Here is a 22,877-nt window from a genome sequence, read left to right on the forward strand (position 1 = left end):
TTCTAATCTGGAATTACTTCCTTCTAAATAAAACAAAAAAACAAAAACGTCTTAGGAAGTTACACTTTTTCCCTCACTAAAGGTGCTGTTTTATTTTTTAATCAGTGTAGAATAGAAGTCAAAATTAATTCTGATAATAGCAAGAAGGTTTTTTTCCAAACATTGAGCACAGCTACAACACATTGATTTTGCTGCGAAACTGGAACATTGACATATGCTGTCTTGCTAATGGAGAAGACAGTGAGCAAATATAAGATTATATTGACAGCATTTATTATTCGGTTGTCATGTAAATCTCCATTCACTTTTTTTTATTGTATATAACATTTAAATGTCTCAATTAATAGTTACATTTTCTATGTGAAACAGTCTCTTATTTTAATTTTAACTCTTTAATTATTATTATTTTTTTTTAGATTTGACATGGACATTTCTTGGTAGTTCTTAATAAAATAACAGGCAATCAACAGAGCAACATTAGCTAAACTGGTACAAATTATTTAAAACAAAACAAATAACAAAACCGCTGCTGACAATGTTATACACATATAACACAACATCTTCCAAGATGACATTCTTCAGAATTTTCTGAGTTTGCTTAGAGATTAAAATGATCAACAAGCACAACTTAAATTTTCACACATGCTTACATTTTTCCAAATTAACTTGAGCTTCAAAACTCTCTGTTTATATCACCATCACAGGTGAATTTTACAGTAAAATACAGAAAAAGAAAGCAGGAACAATAAGAACCTCTACCAAAAAGGGCACCTAAAGAGAAAAAGAGAGAAACTCTTGTAAACAATATAAAAATTACACATTTATATTCAATTATATTCAACATTCAGCTCCCCACAAAACATGGTTCAGCAACAAATATTTGATAAGAACATGTAGAAGAAAACATATGAACAAATATTTGTGTGACTTTTTCAGCAGGAAAATGAAACATACCATCCAATGTAACATTGGCACAAGTTTTCATGCGAAGTAGCTTGTTTGATAAGCAGCTCCACTTGAGTTGGTACGTCCAGAGTCTCATCGTGGGAAAAGTCTCGTCCTAGGAGTAAATACACATTCACAAAAATCCATTATTTGTCTTACTAGCTGATGATTTTTGATAAAGAATGTTAGTGATAGAATTGTGTATTAAGTCACTTAGAAATGTATGTGTTTAGTGCTCTGTGGTCAGATAGTGAATGACACTGTTTTGCTCACCAGTTAGCTTGTCCCGCACCCTGTTTATAATTTGGATGGCTTTCTTGTTCAAGGCTTCAGGTTGCACAAGGCCATCTCCAACTGAGGGAAGAAAAAAAATAAAGCTACAATTTTAAAGATAAACTCACTGAGAAACACATTGCCTGATAACTGATAATTATGTAGATTAAGCAAAGAGCATTTTCGTGAGTAGCAGCATAGTAAATGTAAGCACTCTTAAGTGCTTATGTTTTGCAGTATACTAATTTCCAGCAATATCATCAACTTGAATATTAATTTCAAGTGAAATTGTCAACTTGATTGCACAGGTATAATTTATACTGAACTGAGCTGGATGATGACATCACTGAATTAAATGATGAACTGCCTTTTTGCAGTATTGACATACGATTTTACCATTCAATGCTGTTCAGTTGCTTTTTCACAATATGTATAGTTAAAAGTGCTATATAAATAAAGGGGACTATAAAGCATTAGATTATTACTAGGGCTGTTGATTTAACACATTCATTTGATGTAGTTAATTATGGAAAATTGTGTAGGACCTCAGTGAACAAACACACAAATAAACTGCACAATCAGCTATTTCTGCCAAAGTAATTAAAAGAGCCTCTTTTCTCCCATCTGCGATCTGAACAGCACTGATAATTAGCTAAAGGGGAACATGCTCAGAATGTCTGGACCCATTTCCTGTCAATGAGAGGAATTGCTAAACCCTATGTCAGCATTAAAAGAAGTGATAACCACAACAGAGGACATCTGTTCTGAAATACTCCAGCTCATCAGAATAACTAATCATGAGCTAATCATGTGATTTCAACATCCTGAGTTGGTTACCTGTCAGCCGTGTTGCTATCTACTCAAAAGGAGTTAACATTTGATCATAAGATCCAACCCCGCAGGACTCATTAATAATTAATGGACCTCAACAAAGGATCCATACAGCTTGTCTGACCCATAACTTGACTTGCTTGTGACTCTTCCTACAAACTTAATTTTTCAATAAATAATCTCAAAAGGACAACTATTGAGAAATCTGAACAGTTAACGATATTAATATGTTTTATGTCTTATATATGCTTGACGTGTTCAATGTAATCGGTGCAACTTAAAGTGCTATTAAATGTGTGTAAGATATGCCAAGTTTAGTGTTGAACGAATGGCCGTGATCTTTGCAAGACTTTGAAATTAATGAAAAGATGGTATTTTGAATGTTGTTTGTAGTACGGCACATTATATAAGTTATTAAACAAAATCCTGCAAAGATATTCCCCCATGTAATAAGTTGAAGCGTCATGTTAAGGAATGCATGCTCCACCATGCAACAGCATCCCATTGGAAGATCGCGTCATGGGATGGACCAAATCCGCTTGGATAAAACCCCTATGCCTGAACTAATTCAATGCGCTTCCTTCTTTGCCATGGCTTGAACTACCTACTTCAACACGCTGCTAGCGTTCTTGTCATCCAGAACTCAAAACACTTCATTGAAAGTTTGAGACTGCCAAGAATCTTCGAAATCTTGCAAACAATGAAAACTCAGAATAAATTTTTAAGCTCCTACTTAACCAGGCAACCAACCAATCACCAGGTTTTCTCAAAAGACGTCATTCAAACGACAGAGCTGCAACAAAACGAGGCCCTGGGATTCCCTGAGACGAGGCAACAAGCGAACTCCAACTCTTCTGAACCCCGCTTTTCAGTGCAAATGCAAGTAATACAAAGAAAATTAATTTCTTGCTGAAATAAGTGCAGATTGATCTTAAGCAGTAGAGATAAGACAAATCTCTGCTTTTGTGATTTTCTTGGTGCAATCCAACGAATAACTTACTGCTGGGACTTCATAGAAATTCCGCTATTATTCTCTTCAATAACTGTGTGTGTGTGTGATTTATAAAGAAGTATTGTTTAGTGTGGTGATTTTTAAAGTTAAACTTTGCCCAGATCCTGTGCTACCTAGCTCGTAGCTTATAAATTATCATTATGTTTGTATTCTCATTGTCCATGAAGTAATATAAACAGAATTGTAAGGATATACTGAATTTTATGTTCTCTGGACGAACCGTTGATGAAGTATAAACTAATTAAATTTAGAATCAGTTCAATTAAAGCAATTTGAATCTTTAGATTCGATTCTTCTTTAAAATAAGAAATAATTTCTAGGGATGGGCGTTTTCCGCAAATATCACATTCGAATATTTGAGCTCACAAAAAACAAATATTCGAATATTTGTTTATTTAAATTAAGTTTAATGAGACAGACGTTATTTTTCAGCAATATTTATTGTTTCCGTCATTTTGAACAAGATTATACACAATAAGCTTGAACATTACTCATCGTGTTTTGTAGCTGAAAACCTTTAACAATGCGTGTAAACAAACAAAAGTACAGATTAAAAGCAATAAAAAAAAAAGTGAACAAAGAAAAAACGTAAAGCAGCCTGCAGCAATTAGGCTATTGTAGAACGTAGCCTACACTTAACTTTGAAACTTTTAAAATGTCAGCAAATCTTTTTTTTTCTTTTTTTCTATTGTTTTACATGTTCTTGTTAAGAAATACGGGCATGTAAACATGATCGTGGGAAAGTCGGCTCCTTAGTCTGTTAACAATAAGGCCGGCCGCGGAGAAAACGTGCTCTGACGGCACAGACGTTGGCGGGACTCACAAATAACGGTGTGCTAAGCGAATAAGTTTTGTGAAGCGCTTCGTGTTTTTGTTTCACCACTGAATGGGATCCTCATCTGGTGGAATACATGGCTCCAGCAAGAACTGTTCCCACTCGTCTCGGCTGGACTCTCTGTAATCATCGCTGAAGAACTGGCTCAGCCTTTTCCGATGAGTGGGCATTGCATCCTCTTCATCATTGGTGACCACTCGCATCAAGGAAAATGTTCTGATAATGTTCAAAAAGTTTTTTTTTCTTACTTCTCTCATGTTTTCATCGAGAAACCTGAGATGTTTGTGCCGAGGGTCTAGGGCAGACGCAAGAAGAGGAGTTTTCACTGCATTCTCCAAGTTAGCAGTGTTTATTCGTTGCTTGAGAGATGCCGCAACAATGTTCTTGAATTCAGTCACTTTCTGTGATTCTCCACGGCATATTTGAAGTACTGTAGAAGACCGCAGTTCTTAGGGCCCGTTCACATATTGCGTCTTTTGCGCGCTCAAGGACGTTATTTCCAATGTAGGCCGAATACCGGCACAAGTCTACAAACTATACATCATTATAAAGATCTAAGCCTCAAGCATCGATGACAGATCACTGTTTTACAATGGAAAGCTTATAAAGAATGTATTTGGTAGATTTGTGTAAGCAGTACACATCAAAACATGAAGAATAATAATGCATTACATACAAGATTCGTCGTAAAAGCGAGTCATAAACACATCCACAGCTGTAAATCCCGGTTTAGTTAGGAAGGTAAGGGTCCACTGAATGACATCTCATGGAGCACTTTTAGTCCAACGAAGCAATAACGTTGTAATATGGATGATAATTCCTTTGTTTAATTGTTTGTGTCCGATATGCAATAACTCATGCTCAGAAACCGCGTCTTGGTTGTAAAAAAACCACATGGTTTGTAGCGTACAGTGTCACAAACCGAATATCATCCACAAAAAGAAAAAGTCAAAGAATACTGGTGCTCTCTCGTGATTGCTTGTGATGCGCGCTGTGACGCACTTGTCATGTAATGGAGGTGTAACTTAGCAATCACCTTTTTCTTTATTTTTTTATTTTTCAAAAATTTTTATATATGTGTGAGTGTGTTTTATGTTGAATGTGTCTGTATCTGCATAATTAACATCTGTCTGAGCGCAAATCAGCTCTCTATTACTGTGTAATCACAGCTATCAATGTGAACGCTGGCTAAATTAAAGGTCCCGTTCTTCGTGATCCCATGTTTTAAACTTTAGTTAGTGTGTAATGTTGTTGTTCGAGTATAAATAATATCTGTAAAATTCTAAAGCTCAAAGTTCAATGCCAAGCGAGATATTTTATTTAACTAAATTGCCTACAAAAAACGACCCGTTTGGACTACATCCCTCTAGTTCCTGCAGTAATGACGTCACTAAAACAGTTTTTTGACTAACCTCCGCCCACATGAATACACAAACCGGGGGGCATGGTCTTTTTGCGTTCCGATGGAGGAGGAGGAAGAGCTGCGTTTGTGTTCGTCTCCATGTCGTTGAAACACTTTTATTTTCATCTCGGAGTCCAATCACCTTTGTTTGGCCTTCCCAGGGACGCTGTACTTGGAGATTAATGGTTACAATTTATGTTTTACTCGGTTCCCGAAAATTATAATCCACATGTAAAACTATGTGCAGCACATTTTGCTGAGGACAGTTTGCTGAGGACAGCTATCTCAATCTCAATCAGTTTAATGCCGGATTCGCACAAAGATTATTCCTGAAAGATGGAGCAGTTCCCCATTGGTGCGTTTAACAGTTTCTGTAACTTATTACACAAAGGGCAACGCTATTTAGCTTTGTTAACTAGATGTTAGGGCTAAAAAATTGAATGCAATTTTCATCCGCATCTCGTCAGTAAAAACGCTCCTGTGAATGTACATCTCCAGCACATGCTCCTGCCCACTTGCTTCTCAAAACTAGTCCAAAACTAGCCCAATCGCATTTCCAGGAGGCCCAATCAGAACTCGTCACGTTTTTCTGAAGGAGGGACTTCATCAGAAGTTCATTCATTCATCATGTGTTCATCAGGGAACACATCAGCCCGTTTTTATGACCGTGAAAACAGCGGTATACAGATAGGCGAATTGTGTGTAAAATACTGTGTTTTTTTACACGCGAAACATGAACACGTTATATTGCACACTGTAAACAATCAAAGCTTCAAAAAAGCATGAAAAATGGGACCTTTAATAGAGTGTGATTATTGACTTTATGGCGCATTTGTATGATTACCATCTCTATAACTGGCCATCAATATTATAGCCCTTTTTGAGTGGATAAGGTGGGTAGTTTTCTCGACTCATGTGCCACTGACATCTGCAAGTACCACCAGTCCACTACTGAACCCATCCATGAGTGTCAGGTCGTGGCAGGCGGCAGGATGGAAGATGTTGATGAACTCCTCCACATAATCCTCCAGGTTTCTGCCATCTTTTGCTTCAAATGCATATTACCAAAAATGCTAACTACTGGGCTACCTCAAATATGATTAGCAGCTTTTTAGGTTTATCATTCACTTTTTAATGATATACCATATATTTTGAACAAAAAGCTGATAAACTCACATTTTTGTCAAAGCCAATGTCTAGATTGAATTCAAAATGATGAAAGTGTATAGTTGGAAATATACAGTAGGTAGACATCCAAAACGCCCCTTCTAGGGTTAGGGTTAGGGTCATAGCTAAATATGTTTAACGTGAATTCTGGCTGAATATTACAGGCTGTTGGCATGAATTGTCATCGTGATGGAGTGCTTTTGGAGAAACCACAATGCTCAGACTCTTAAAAAGATCATCCCCTCGCTCCAGTCAGAATCACTTCGCTCCGCTCATACTCTGCTCGGCAGCATGTCTCTGTGTCAGACGCGCAGGGAGGAGCCCACTCAGAACTACGGGAGCCTGAGTGGAGCGTCGGTGGATGTTAAATAGAAAACCAATTTTCCTTCAAACAAACCGATGTAAATTACACATTAGAGTTAATCGATAAAATCTATTTATCACCAAGCCCTACTTGCTTTCATATAATTTAATATAAAAAAATTGCAGCTGCGTTTAAATGCAGGTGTGTAAAATGTTTGCAAGATTTGCACTGCACGTGTAATGCTGAGAGCGACGTGCAGCATTTATTCTTAATTGTTTTATCTTCATTACAAATCTTGCTTTTATTTTGGATAATTCCATGTGAAAAAGTATTTACATTTTAATGCATATGCAAAATGTGAATTAATATTCATATTCAAGTGTTTGTGCAAAAATTATTAATGCGCATTAATGACAGGGTGGCGCCCTCTCATCACTTTTATTTTTTCCTGATAATGAATTTGCTTAAAATTGTGGTGTCTCACACGCATTAAAAATATATCTACAGAAAGCTTGAAATGTCTTTTAAACGAAAACGAAAGCATTGTGTAATCTGAATGTTGCATTTCTCTCGTCGGAGAGAGCCAGCACTGTGAATTTCATCATGCAGCCAACAAGAAAACATTTGTTTATTAATAAATACTTAAAATGTCTAATTTTTCACAATTATTAGGCTACTTCTGCGTGTGCTTTGTGGCAAACATATGAAAGAGCAAGAGATTCACAGCTTTATCTCGACCCCCACAAGCCATACATAACTACCCCCAAAAAACCCAACCCCTCGAGCTGAACTGAACTCGGTCTGTTTTTTGGCTGAAGGAACAATGTGTTGTCATGTTACTGGGCTGAAACATGCCTGACCTCAGCAGCCCTACTCTTTGCATTCATTATTTTCTCGCAGCCCATATTATTATTTTCAAAAGACCATAATGATAATAACAAATTATCAATCGATAATTAATCATTATTTTATTAAATTCATTGTTATTTGTGATCGTGGGTGTTTGCGGAAGGCTTTAAGACAAAGTGGAATCCTCCGTCAGCTGCTCCGCCTCACAGCACACGGGACTCCGCTAACTGACGCAGCTTCACCGTCTGCGGTTTGACTTTTACTAAATCAGATTAAGGCGAATACAATTTATTGATCATGATCCCAACATTTAGCAAGGCAGGAAAACATTAATTCTAAATGAAGGAAGATGTATTTCATTGAGCTAATGCTGTTAAATAGAGAGAGAGAGAGATAGAGAGAGAGAAAACCTAGTCTTGGGCTATTCTTAAACTTGAATCTCATTATATTGAAGTACAAATCCAAACACCAGAAAATTTATGCATTTTATGAATAATGAAATGTTATGAGAAGTATGCATTTTATTTATTCACATGCTGTATGGTTGAATTAATATTTTAGTTCACAACATTAAGTTCCATTGTTTAAAAAAATGCTTTATTGGCTAACGTTTCATAAACCTTCAGTTGTTATGCTGTAAAACCCCATGCCATTTGTAATTTCACAGTATTTTCACCTCCTTAATCACTAACCTTTAAAGTCACAATTATATAATGGTGAAATTTACTCAGGCCGATGGTATTTTTTAATGACATTATTTTATTATTATTTATTTATTTTATTTTATTTTTGAATAATTGTAGCCTACATAAATAGGTGAAGCAAAATAAATATTTGGATCATCCCTTATTTTCCCCTTATTTTCTTAAAGAATAAACACTTCTTTTCTACAAGAATAAACATAACATATTAATTCATAGAAATAATTTAAGCAATTAAAACCTTTTTTTAAACTTGAGATTTTAAAGTTAGTTTAATATTATTCAAATTCAAGGAGATTATGTTAAAAAGGGTAAAATGTCAAAACAACCCTGGATAGCCTGGATTAGGCCCAGGCTCTGTTCTGAAATATATAATAACTACTGTTAACTCAGAGTAACACATTTTAACGGATTAATCACCTATTTTCATTTGCTGCATGTTTTCTTTCTTTCTTTTTTTTTAAACACGCTAAAAAATAAATTAAGTTTGTGAGAGGAAAAAATATATAAGTCGTGTATAGGTTGCATTTTAACGGATTAATCATCTATTTTCGTTTGCTGCATGTTTTTATTTTTAATATTATATAATCATGTATAAGTTGCATTTTATTACATTTAGAAATAATAACGGCTGGCCTGATAATGTTATAATATACCAACAGAATATATTTAGTTCCCTTCACTTTACAACAAATCCTTTAAATTTAACAAATATATCATAACAAAACAATAATTAAAAATATATATATGTAATACCCATTTAGGTTTTCCACCTACTGTACTGTATGTAGATGGAGTAGATTGCCATGACAAACACCCCTGCGTGCACAGTCCTATACTACTTCCTGAGTCAACATTTCAATCAGTTAACATTAGGTTTCATTTATTTGCTGTTTAATGTTTGATGATTGAGTTATTTTGCATAAGCATCTGCTTAAATATGTGATCGCTTGTTTCTGCTTCCATTTATTATGTGCATGCTGTAGATTTTTAAAGCCAGAAGCATTCTGTTCGACTCAATTTTATCATTCATCAGCTGACTTTATTTGGACAATTTACTTATGGATACACTTTAGTTAAAATTCCATAAAACAGCATTTATAGTAAAAACAGTACTATTGTGAAATATTATTATAATTAAAAATATTTTCTTTTTTCCATTTTAATATAACTTTTAATTTATTCCTGTGATGGCCAAGCTGAATTTTCATCAGCCATTATTACAGGCTTCAGTGTCACATGTTTGTTCAGAAACATTTTTAATATGCTGATCTATAATCAGTGTTGGAAACATTAGTTGTGCTGTCTAATATTTTATTTGGAACCTGTGACACTTCAGGATAAAGTCTTATGTCAGATCCTATCCTCAAAGCTTTGGATTTTTAATACATTTATTGATGAATAATAGTGATAATATCCTTTTAGTTGTCTATCAGGTCTAGGGACATAGGGACTAGTGAAAAATGTAGATAAAACCTGTTCTGCTTTGGACAGTTAGTCAAAAGGAAAGAAATGTAAAACAGTTTCAATTTAGTTTGATCAAAATCACTTTAGATAATAATAATGACTTCTGAACTTGTAAATTAGAACTACCAAGGAGAACTTGAAAGCATAATGACTTTCAGGATTGAAGTTAAGTCTTCAAGGACTTACTGAAGGAGTGAATTGACTCAGGCACTGTAGTTCCAGGCTTTTTGTGGGTTGTTTCTCCCAGGTCAATACCCTCCATGGCTTCTACATGAAGAATACCAAAAAGACACCACAAAAATTAATCTATTACCAAGAACATGCAACAGTTTTAATGGGAATCATGGATGAGTACATTTGAAGTCACATCATAATGTCACTTTGTCTTTATGGGACTGTCTGTGTAAATAAAAGCATTATTTAAGGGAAAGCTCTGGCAGTGTGAACAAAATCTTGGGAACTGCATTATTTTGTACTACTACATCATTTTCTATAATCTCTCTGCTTGTCAAGTTATTTTACAGGGAGTTGACCCAACTATGGCACTATTAATTAGACTGAAAAAGTCAAAGACTCACCGACAGACTGTCCTGCCGTGTAAGAGTCAGTTCTAGTCCTGGAGCGCTTGTTTCCTTTAGTGTTTGCTGTAGGAAAGAAAAGAAACACCCAGTTACTTGATAAACCTTACTTTTCTCAACAAAAAAAGGGGGCTGACAATCAACCTAACATCAAGATTTTAGGCTAATATTTTAAAACAGAAAAATGTATAAACTAAAAGGGTATACATGTAAATAAATAAATGAAAAAAAAAATCCATTTAACTTGTATTGGCTACTGCATACAGGGTCACTAGGGGCCCCAAGGATGTTAAGTCAAGTCACTTTTATTTATAAAGTGCTTTAAACAAAACAGATTGCGTCAAAGCAACTGAACGACATTCATTAGGAAAACGGTGTCAATAATGCAAAATGACAGTTAAAGGCAGTTCATCATTGAATTCAGTGATATCATCATGCATCTCAGTTCAGTTTAAATAGTATCTGTGCAATCATTTGCAATCAAGTCAACGAAATCGCTGTAAATGAAGTGTCCCCAACTAAGCAAGCCAGAGCCCCCTCCTCTTTACTCTGCTGACCCAGACTGACAACTACACACCGTCACACAACTCCAATATCTTCATTAAGTTTGTGGATGACAAAACTGTAGTGGGTCTCTTTAGCAACAGAGGTAAACTACAGGAGTGAGGTGAAATCCCAATCCCACAGAAAAAACTGGGGGAAAATCCCATCCCGTTTCAATCCTGGAAGAATGACTCCCGTTCCCTCCCACTCCCATATTGTATTTTTTTTGGCCGGAATCTGTCAGTTACAGTACAAAAATAAACAAATAAATAAATACAATACAGATCACAGCATGCCCACTTTAGCTAAATAAAAAATTTAAATGTAGTTTTTTTTTGTTATTTTGATGAACCGAAAGCCATCTTAATGCACAATGTGCATTGGACACACATCAAATTTAATGTAAATCATCCATGCTAACACACGTTTTCTATTTTTTTTTTCATTTGAAAGTAGACATTTCACTCTTTAGATTTATTTTTCATTCACTGAGTTTCGAAGTTTCTCGCTCAAGTTCACGACCCAGACAGCAGAAACTGCATCTTGTTTAATTTAATTATTTTACAGAAGCACAGTGCTTTGTTGTTATTCTGAGTGTACACACATAAACTTATACATATTCGAAAGATTGATTACATTTATCTGTATGACCAAAAATGACTATTTTTAAAAGCAAGTGAGAGCACCGGTGCCTCCATCTGTCCTGTTGTGAGAAAGCTGCTGTTTAGTTTCCACACACACTTTAATAGCGCACATTTCTGTAGGTTAACATTACACTGAGGGGCGCGGCTTTCAACAGCGCATGCACGAGGTGAATGATGACAGAAGTGCTACTGCTTGTCGAGCTCGTCCGCCTTCTGAAAGCTGTGCGGATGAAGCCGTGTGAATATATGCATATATACAAATACAACTGACAAAGTTTAGTGAAGACGCAAGGCCATCACTATGTGTTGAACCGGCGTTCACCTTGGTGTTTTGCTTTTATCCCACTGACAGGACGGGGCAGAGTCATGTGGCTACACACGCGGTAGTATGCTTTTAAGGGGGAAGTATTAACAGGATTAAAAAAACGAAAAAACCGACATGGGAAAATTACACCGGTTAGAAGTTCTGATATTCGGTTTCGATTACTTTTTGATTAATCGTCCAGCCCTAGTCAGCAGTGTTTTGATTTGAGGGTGCGGGCAAACATAAAGAGAACATCGTGGCGTGTGTCCATTCCAAGATAGAGCTGGCATACCACAACTAGGGCCCTATGATTTCTGCGATGCAGAAAACGCGGAGGGAATCGTGGAATCCAGTCATAAAAACGGATTTTACAGTTTAACGCGGAATGGCATAGAAATTTGTTAAATTATGAATGAATTCATCAAAAATATGTCATTGCACGTACATCAAATCACAATATGGACTAATATCTGTAAATATTAAGCCGGAGAACAGTCTATTTAAATATGAATCCTGCATGTTCTGCGTGTCTCTGTTAATGAATGGAGCAGAAGCGCGTCTTCCTTTATTAACACACACTGATGTGCGCGTGACGCTCGCGGTGATTTCAGCGTCTGCTGTTTCACTAAATAAGGATGTGAACACATGAACAACATATCCAGAACTGCTCTGACAGTCACTTTTACATTTGAGTAAAACCAGCATCACATCACATACCCAGAACTGTAAAGGTACGTCAACCTATCAAAATAAAGTCCTGTTTAGTTTAAAGACAAGTATTTGCCAGAGATTTATTACTATTGTTCAGCAGAATGTACATAGCCTACTACTAAAAAAAATCAAACATTTAATCACACAACATTTCTTCCATGTTTTATTTTTTTATAGTAAAACCCCTTTGTTTACCAAAAAGTTAAGTTTGCTTAATTTTCAATAATTAAAAAGATAAATTAAATTAATGTTTTATGTGTTTAATGTTTAATGTGCATATCAGAAAATGCTTTATTTAAAACCCCAACTGAATGGTACTTAAATGCACTTAATTAATCTGTCAACTTTATTGTCATTGTTCACAGTACAACTACAGACAGAGAAACAATGGGTAATAATTAAATGTTTACTTTTTGATGATTGCATTGCATTCTATGCATTTAAAAAGTACAAATATTTTTTTTTTCTAAAAAAGGAAAGTTAGTTGTTCACTTTAAGAGACCCAGGAGTCTTATTTTCTCTTGCATAATTAATATTGCAGTTTAATTAAGCAAAAACACATTTTATCCGTTTACTCGATTAATCGATGGAATATTTGGTAGAATACTCGATTACTAAAATATTTGATAGCTACAGCCCTAATACACATTACAACTACAAATAATATGCAAATAAAACAAACAGTGCTTTATTTTCAGGTACAATAGTTGTATTTAGCAGGAGCATTCAAGAAATTGAATGAACAAATATAAAAATAAATACTATATGAACTGATTCCTAAAGCAACTTGTTGCATACAAGAGCAGTGAGTGATTTTCCTCTTTGTGTTTTGTTTTTATTAAGGGTAAAGTTCACCCAAAAATAAAAATTCTGTCAGCGCGGCGGTAGTCCCTATTTAGGTTGTCCACCTACTGTAGGTAAACCGGAAACTGGGAACACTTCCCATAACACCTGATGTACTTGCTACATCGTTAGATGAATGGCATCTACGCTAATATTAGTCTGTTTCTCTCTTATTCCGAGGTCACCGTCGCGACCAGATCCAGTCTGTATCCAAGTCAGAGGGTCATCACAGCCACCTGGATCCAGTATGTATCCAGACCAGATGGTGGATCAGCACCTAGAAAGGACCTCTACATCCCTGAAAGACAGTGGAGACCAGGACAACTAGAGCCGCAGATACAGACCCCCCTGTAAAGACCTTGTCTCAGATGACCACCGGGACAAGACCACAGGAAACAGATGATTCTTCTGCCAATCTGACTTTGCTGACACCTGGAATTGAACTGCTGGTTTTGTCTGGTCAGAGGAGAACTGGCCCCCCAACTGAACCTGGTTTCACTCAAGGTTTTTTCTCCATTCTGTCACCGATGGAGTTTTGGTTCCTTGCGGCTGTCGCCTCTGGCTTGCTTAGTTGGGGTCACTTCATTTACAGCGATATCGTTGACTTGATTGCAAATAAATGCACAGATACTATTTAAACTGAACTGAGATGATGACATCACTGAATTCAACGATGAACTGCCTTTAACTGTCATTTTGCATTATTGACACACTGTTTTCCTAATTAATGTTGTTCAGTTGCTTTGACGCAATCCTTTTTGTTACCAGACCTACTTTTTACAATTACATTCATTACTCCATTACAATGGCCTTCACCCCTCTATTTCTTTAGCACCAGCATTTTAATTTTTAAATTTTTTTTTTTACTGCCAGACACCTCTTACAGACCGGGAAAGGGGGACCTCTGCACTCACTATTCCGCATAAGAGAGGACTTCTAATTGAGGACTTCTCATAAGTTGATTATAACCACCAAACTGTTTCCTTGTTTGGACAAGGAATGCTGTTAACCCTCTGGAGTCGATTAACGCGTATGAGTCATTTTCTCCTGATAACCCCGAGAATAACTTAAATTACCAGAGGTGGAAAGAGTACAAAAATATTCTACTCAAGTAAAAGTACCATTACATTAATGAAATTTTACTTAAGTACAAGTAAAAGTACCAGTCTAAAAAATCCACTCAAGTAAAAGTAAAAAGTAGCTCATTTAAAATTTACTCAGAGTAAAAATTACTTAGTTACATTTTAACCAGTGGGAGGGAGTCAAAAATGGGACAGACCAAGGGTGTCAAACTCAGTTCCTGGAGGGCCACAGTCCTGCACAGTTTAGATTTAACCCTAATTAAACACACCTGATCCAGCTAATCTAATCATTTAGGTTTATTGAAAACTATATGATATGTGTGCTGGAGCAGGATTAGAACTAAACTATGCTGGGCTACGGCCCTCCAGGAACTGAGTTTGACCCCTGGGATAGGTCTATTAATCTCAAACTAGTTGTTTTTTATTAAAGGAATCAGTTATTTAGAATAATAAAACATTTGGGCTGTTATCTGGCAAATCAGTATCAACAAACTCATCTTTTCAATACAGAGGAAATGCAAAAGCTTCATCGGACGTGGCATTTAGATGTATTACACTGTTTAGTGCAGGACAAGAATGCATTTAACCTGCAGTTACAAATGCATGAATAATGTTTTGATATGCCAGACATAAAATGTTGAATACTCATTTGAAATTATAAAAACTTAATTATAAAAAAAAAAAAAATCAAAAGATACTTTAAATGTGAAATTAAAATGGCCAGTATGTGTCAGCAAGTCACTGTTAATAAGTGAGTCATTGCGATTGAACCAAATCATTTAAACAGTTGATTCATTCAGAAACGAAACACTGTCATGTTGCTCAGAGATGCAAAATTTTGCTTTGGTGGCTGTGTTTGGAATAAATTTTTGTTGTAGAAATAGAGCAAAAACAATGGCAATATGGTGTCTAAAACGCAAGTCTCTTAGTTTACTGTCCTGTTGTAAAAAAAAAAAAAAAATATATATATATATATATATATATATATATATATATATATATATATATCAGTGGCGGCTGCTGGTCTTTCAAAGAGGGGAAGCTCATTTTCGGCCTACATTATAACCCTCTGATGGTCTTCATTTGTAATGACACTCGGGGTCTTTTTGACCCCAGACAATAACATTTTATTTTGTAATAGTAAAATATTTAAATTTTTTACAAATATAATTTTACTCTGTTCATTTATGTTTTTACTAAACTTTGTACAGTTTTTGGAGGATTTAAATCTTTTACATTTCTATAAATAAATAAATATTTATTTAAATAGGCTTTTTTTTTTTTTTACAAAAAAAGAAAAAAGCATTTCAGGTAAAATTCACTTCATAAAAGACCCAGATTTCTAACTTTCATACATGGGGATACCATGGATAATTTTATAAGGTTTAATGTAAGATTTTTGCCAATTTTTGGGGAAATTCAGTTTAAAAATTTTAATAAATCACTTTAACCACTAGATGGCTATAGTGTGTGTGTGTGTGTGTGTGTGCGCGCGCACACATTTTCAATCTGTCTTAGTTACCAATTTAATTTTGTGGTGGTTCTGCATTTTACAAATATCAAGAAATATTGCCGCAGTTTGTCTTTCGAATACACTTGAGAAATCCGCGATCATGGGACTGAGCGTGAAACAGCTTCGCCGACTTCTTATGGTGCAGACCGCTGTCAGTCAAAATGAGATCGACAGATCCTCCAATCATCACGCGGAAGCCCAGTCTTCATTCACCTCCAGAGACGCTGAGCGTCCGTGGGCGGGACATAATCGTAGCATTTATCCAATGACCGTCTAGCTTCGGAGCACTGAAAAAAACTGTTCAAAGCAGCCCCATCGAAGTCAATGGACGCTCGGCTTCAACAGGGAAATGCACTGTGACGCTACGGGAATGTATGAGAAGAAAATCGAGTCAGCCGACATGTAGCTGATTAACACAATACATAATACACAATAGTACATATTTGACCGTTGGGTTTTTTTTTTTTTTACATTAGAGGGGAAGCTGAGCTTCCCTTGCAGTCTTAAAGAAATCCCCACTGATCTATATATATATATATATATATATATATATATATATATATATATATATATATATATATATATATATGTGTGTGTGTGTGTGTGTGTGATTATGATTTTTAGAGGAAAAGACAGCATTCTTTGTGTGATTTTGATTCTAAATGATTTTGATTGATTTCATTCTAAATGCATTTCAACAGACTGAATCACACAGTGAAAGAACACTCTAAATGCGCGCGTACATCATTAAAACAACAATTATGATATTATCGCAGACAATATATATCGCACACTCCGCACCAGTCTTTTTGGCTAATTTGTGCAAAACCTCTTGCTAAAATGTCAGAGCATCATTTTAACCACCAATGCAATGACGCAATTATTTAGCTCACCTCTATATGCTTACGTGGGGTTGATGTCTTGTCGAGATTTTATAAACTGCTAGTTTGGTCTCCCTAGGCAAGCACAGCATACACAGCATAATAGAGCATGTCTGCACCACTAACGCCTGTTTTGTCCGTCTGCATCTTCCTTGTGATTTTAGCGCCAGTTTGCCCTCCTGCCCATTATTTACTGACTTTTTTTTTTACTCAGTAATTAATGTGTTTTAAAATGTAGCGAAGTACAATACTTTAAACAAAATATACTTAAGTAAAAGTAAAATTACAGATTAAAAAAAATACTTAAAAAAGTAGAAGTACACAAAAAAGCTACTCAATTACAGTAACGCGAGTAAATGTAATTCGTTACTTTCCACCTCTGTAAATTACACTTTCAGTTTTGATCATACAGATAAAAACAATACATCAATTGAATCTGTAAAGGGTCTACTTTTTTTTGTATAGAGACATAATAACAACAAAACTTTGTGCACTTATAAAATAAAGATAACAAACAAGGTGTGCTGTCTGCAGCCTTTGTTTGCGCTGATCTTCATTTACAAACACGTCATTAAAATGAACTGTAACTCCGTGAATACTCAATGAAGAGACATGAGAGAGATATCTATAGAAAGCTTGACATGTCTACTTTTAAACTAAACAAGTGCCGCTGAAAACAAATATTCTGTGATAAAGTAATCCATATGAAAACAACGCGATGTCTGTTTTTCACATCTCTCTTCATTATCTTCTAATGAGACCACGCCCCCACGCTGAACGCGCTATTCAGATTCAAACTGAAGCGCGCAGCTTGAATACGCCCACACAGAAGAAAAAGCAGCGAGACTGTTCTTCAAGTTTTTTTTATTTTACTGTTTGCTTCGCGATGAGAGGAATAAGACATAATTCACCCCGAAAAGATGTGATGTGGTTGAGGATTTGAGAAATGGTTTTCTTCAGAAAAAAAAGAATGAAGCACTTTATTCAGCAGAGATCATTAACATGAGTAAGTCTCTTTTTATTTATTTATATACTTGTACTAGTTCTCTAACGAGAGCTCTCTCGTACTGCGTCTTAGCTAAGACGCTACGGGAAAAGTCTCTTTTCACGAAATACTGAAGCAAAAAATTATCCTTAATTTTGTATTTTTGTAAAGCGCATTTGCAGCAGTACACAGCCATAGGCGAGACGGCTCGTTCGCTCATTGGCTTGTTCTGCGGCAACTGCACAGCCTATCGAGCGCAGGCTGATGCAACATCAGACCAATAAGGGCGCTTCGCGCCCTTCTTGCCACTTCCCGCCAAAACGGGTGTGGCCCAACCTATAAAAGGAGCTCGAAAAGGCTGACTCACATGATTTTTCATCTCTTCAGCGAAGCTCACGCATCGCTGGATCACGGAGGAAGCAAGCGCCTTCTGAGAAGCATATCAGCGGGACGAGCCATTCTGAAGCTGCTGGCCTCGCCGCCTTCCACTGCCGTTCCTGCTGCGCTGTCCGGCGCCTATATCCTTTGTATCCTTTATATCCTGTGTGTGTTCGCCCTGCGTGCAGAGCCCCGCTCAGCGAAGGAGATCGTCACGTCATCTGCGTCTCCTGTCTGGGTGAGGACCATGCAGCGCTCGCGCTCGCTGACGGCGGCTGCCCTCATTGCGAGCTACTGCCTATGGTGACTCCCTCCGCTTCGCCGGCCTCCCCTGCATCGCTTCCCGATGGTCAGCGTCCGCTGTCTGCCGACGCGTCATCTGAGGAAGTGGATCTCAGTTATGGCTTCCGCTACGGTGGCTGAGAGGCATTTGTGGCTGACGCTTTCTGACATCAAGGAGTCTGAGCGCGCTGCGTTCCTCGACGCACCGCTGACTCCTGCTGGCCTCTTCGGATCATCTGTCAACGAGTTTGTGGAGAGATTCGCTGAGGACCAGAAAGCTTCGCAGGCGTTCAAGCACTTCTTGCCAAAGCGCTCCGGTTCTGCAGCTAGCCGCTCTAGACCGGCCCCACAGAGCTCTCAGTCACGCCCAACGCCTCCAGCTGCGTCATCGCGACAGCGTCAGCAACGCAGCTCGGGACCCCGTTCTCGCTCTTCAAGCCGTCGCCCCGCGCAGCGGGAGCCGCGGCAGAGGATTGCGGTGAAGCCAGAAGCCCTGAAAACATCCTAGCACTGCTGGGAAAGCGCCGGTGTACGAGTTCCGCTTCGGCCGAGCTCTCACCCAAGCGCGCCGCTGTTGCAGTTCCAAGAGTTGTGACTGCCTCAGCGTCTTCTGCAATGCGCAAGCCTGCACGAGTGCCCGCTTGCCTGCACACAAAAGCCGTTATCACGGCTACCCAGATGTTTCACGAAAAGAGTGTTATTTCTGGTGTTCCGGCCACGGCCGATGGTGCTATAAATGTAGTGACGATGGCCACTCCACAGTGCCCATCTCCACATGTAAGCACAGCCCTGCACACAGGGCTCGCGCACATAAGATCGACACAGATCGGTCGAGCGCGCCGCATAGTAAACGTGCCCACTCCCCAGTGCCCACATACACTATGTTGCATACGGCGCGTGGCTTCTGTAAAAACGAGACCCGTGCACATACGCTCTGCACAGGCAGACAGCGAGTTGAAAGTGGTAAATGTGCACATATGCAGCCCACAGTTACTCGCAGACATATCGAGTCCCACGGGACCTGCTCAGCCTTCCCCCAGTCGGTTAAGCGCCGGGACGGGGTCGAGGAGGAGCGATCTGCCCGCTGTGATCAGCGCGCTCCCCGCCTCAAATGCGCAGCACACGCGAGCGCCGCCGTTGCCCAGTCAACAGAGCGCGCTTCGCATCCAGCCCTTAGCCATTTTACAATCCTACCAGTTTACAGTCCTGCCGTTCGGCTTGTCCGTGGCTCCTCATACGTTTACGAGGTGCATGGATGCAGCGCTCGCTCCTTTTAGACTCAGAGGCATGCGAGTGCTGAATTATTGTGGACGACTGGCTGGTTCTGGCCCGATCACGAGCGGAGCTCGTGGAGCACAGGGCCGTTTTACTCGATCACCTCGAGAAGCTCGACCTCAGTGTCAATTGGGCGAAGAGTTCGCTGAACCCCAGTCAGACGATTCTGTTTTTGGGTATAGTTCTGAACTCGTGTTCCATGACGGCGCGGCTGTCACCACAGCGCGTGTTGGGCATTCAGCGCGCAGCTAGTTCTTTCCGCTGCGGCGCGACCGTGTCGCTCAAACACTGTCAGAAGATGCTGGGCCTCATGGCCTCAGCATCTCCGGCTCTGCAGCTGGGCCTGCTCCGCATGCGCCCCCTGCAGCTCTGGCTGAAGGCACGGGTGCCGCGCAGAGCGTGGGCGTCTGGCCGGCTGCATCTCAAGGTCAATCAGAGCTGTGTCACAGCTCTGGCACCCTGGACACAGCGAACGGCTGGTACCGATCAGGTGTAAGCCTGGGGACTTCCCCGAATGTGAAGATGGTGTCGACGGACGCCTCCACTTCGGGATGGGGAGCGCTGCTCGAGGGCAGACCGTCCTTTGGCCTATGGTCAGAACGGGAAAAGCTCCATCATATCAACTGTCTGGAAATGCTGGCAGTGGAGAACGCGCTGATGCGCTTTTGTCCCCAAATCAAGGACCACCACGTCTTAGTCCGTTCGGACAACATGTCTGTGGTGTCCTACATAAATCGCCAGGGCGGTCTCGGGTCCTGAAACCTGTACAGGCTGGCGGAACGCCTCCTGGTTTGGGCTCAGCGCAACGTGCGTTCGCTGAGGGCAGTGCATGTGCCTGGGCTACAGAATCTGGGTCCAGACAGGCTGTCCAGAGGCAATGTTCCTACGGGAGAATGGTCTCTACACCCACAAACAGTCGGGCTGTTGTGGGAGAGATTTGGCAGGGCGGAGGTGGACCTCTTCGCGTCCCATGAAAACGCTCACTGCCCCGCGTTCTTTTCCAAGAACGAAAGCGCACCGTCACGGAAATGGCCGTGCTGCCCGCTTTATGCTTTCCCTCCCGTCTCCCTCCTTCCGCAGGTGATAGAACGGGTGAGAGAAACGAGATGTTCAATACTGCTTGTAGCACCTCTTTGGAAGAACCAACCATGGTTCCCAGATTTGATGCAGTTAGCAGATGTTGCCCCGTGGCCAGTACCGTTGAGGAGGGACCTCCTCTCGCAGGCCAGGGGTTCGATTTGGCACCCTCAACCGGAGTTGTGGTCCCTCCATGTGTGGGCGCTCAACGGTTACCCGCTGATCTCGCAGTGGGAGTGCTAAATACCATCACTCAGGCTAGAGCTCCGTCGACACGACGTCTGTATGCCTCGAAGTGGTCGGTGTTCTCCAGCTGGTGCACAGCTCGAGGATGTTCACCCCTTAGTTGTGAGGTGACGGAGGTTCTCTCCTTCCTACAGGAGCTGTTGGATAAGGGCAGAGCCCCATCCACGCTCAAAGTTTATGTGGCGGCCATCACAGCGTTTTCTGAAACAGCGCTTGGTCAGTCAATAGGAAGGAATGATTTGGTCATCCGGTTCCTTAGAGGAGCTAGGAGGCTGAATCCTCCCAGACCTCCGTCAGTCCCTATGTGGGACCTCGCGGCGGTTTTGGAGGCCATGAAGGGTCCCCCTTTTGAGCCTATCCAATCAGTTAGCCTTCAGCATCTGTCGTTCAAGACAGTTTTCTTGTTGGCTCTCGCTTCAGTGAAGCGTGTGGGTGATCTGCACGCGCTCTCGGTGAGCCAGTCGTGCTTGGAGTTTGGGCCTAATGACTCAAGGGTCATACTCAAACCTAGGCACGGTTATGTGCCGAAATCCCTCAACACGCCGTTTCGGGCTCAGGTCATTGCCCTGTCTGCCCTGCCGGTGTCAGGAGAGGATAGAGACTCGAGTCTTCTTTGCCCTGTCAGGGTTTTAAGAGCTTATGTGTCTCGCTCTGCTGCCTTTCGGCAGACGGAGCAGCTGTTTGTCTCGTTCGGTGGACGTTCCAAGGGAATGGCTGTTTCGAGACAGACTCTACCCAGATGGATAGTTGACGCCATAGCGTTAGCTTACGCTTCCAGGGGCCTTCAGTGCCCGTTGGGCTTCAGAGCACACTCCACAAGGGGCGTCGCCTCGTCGTGGGCGTGGTCTACTGGGATCTCCTTGCAGGATATATGTATGGCGGCAGGTTGGGCCTCGCCGTCTACATTTATCAGGTTCTATAACCTGGAGGTTCCCGCCTTGCAAGCAAGGCTGCTTTCGGTATAGTCGAATCAGGGCCCTGAGGGGAATTCTGAGTTCATGAGCGCTATGCGCTGCCGACTGTTATATGAGCAGTATTGCGTAAGTCCCGCATTGCCACATTGGTCAGGCCTTGCCTCGGCTATGTGATGTCATATTGTCGCATCTACGGATGTTGCTAGATATGGGACAGAGGGCTTCCCCCCTTCCTGTCCTGGGCTCTCTGTGAGTCCCTCAGGTGACTGTGCACTGTAAATCCTGGGCGTTGCTTCAGGTTTATTGGTGTGTGATCCCTGCGCGCACGGCGTTTTACATTGGGTTCCCGTAGCGTCTTAGCTAAGATGCAGTATGAGAGAGCTCTCGTAAGAGAACGTACTCGGTTACTAAACGTAACCTCGGTTCTCTCTAGAAGAGCGAACGAGTACTGCGTTCTCTGCCGTGCGTACGATTCACTTTGGTTCGCTTCGGGGATTAAATAAATCAGGTGAGTCAGCCTTTTCGAGCTCCTTTTATAGGTTGGGCCACACCCGTTTCGGCGGGAAGTGGCAAGAAGGGCGCGAAGCGCCCTTATTGGTCTGATGTTGCATCAGCCTGCGCTCGATAGGCTGTGCAGTTGCCGCAGAACAAGCAATGAGCGAACGAGCCGTCTCGCCTATGGCTGTGTACTGCTGCAAATGCGCTTTACAAAATACAAAATTAAGGATAATTTTTTGCTTCAGTATTTCGTGAAAAGAGACTTTTCCCGTAGCGTCTTAGCTAAGACGCAGTACTCGTTCGCTCTTCTAGAGAGAACCGAGGTTACGTTTAGTAA

The 22,877-nt window shown here is 40.0% G+C and overlaps 1 protein-coding gene across 1 annotated transcript in view; it reads right to left on the bottom strand.

The window, feature by feature from the left end:
* Window positions 1–251: 251 nt before the first annotated feature.
* Window positions 252–22,877, bottom strand: part of LOC132115321 (serine/threonine-protein kinase mTOR) — a 182,706-nt gene continuing 160,080 nt past the window's right edge. The window contains exons 54-58 of the mRNA XM_059523721.1: window positions 10,365–10,430; window positions 9,973–10,053; window positions 1,219–1,299; window positions 955–1,060; window positions 252–771 (exon numbers count right to left, since the gene is read on the bottom strand). Coding sequence (XP_059379704.1) covers window positions 756–771; window positions 955–1,060; window positions 1,219–1,299; window positions 9,973–10,053; window positions 10,365–10,430 — 350 coding nt within the window. The 3' untranslated portion in view covers window positions 252–755. The remainder of the gene's footprint in view (window positions 772–954; window positions 1,061–1,218; window positions 1,300–9,972; window positions 10,054–10,364; window positions 10,431–22,877) is intronic.

Source organism: Carassius carassius, chromosome 34 (assembly GCF_963082965.1).
Source record: "Carassius carassius chromosome 34, fCarCar2.1, whole genome shotgun sequence".
Taxonomy (NCBI): Eukaryota; Metazoa; Chordata; class Actinopteri; order Cypriniformes; family Cyprinidae; genus Carassius; species Carassius carassius.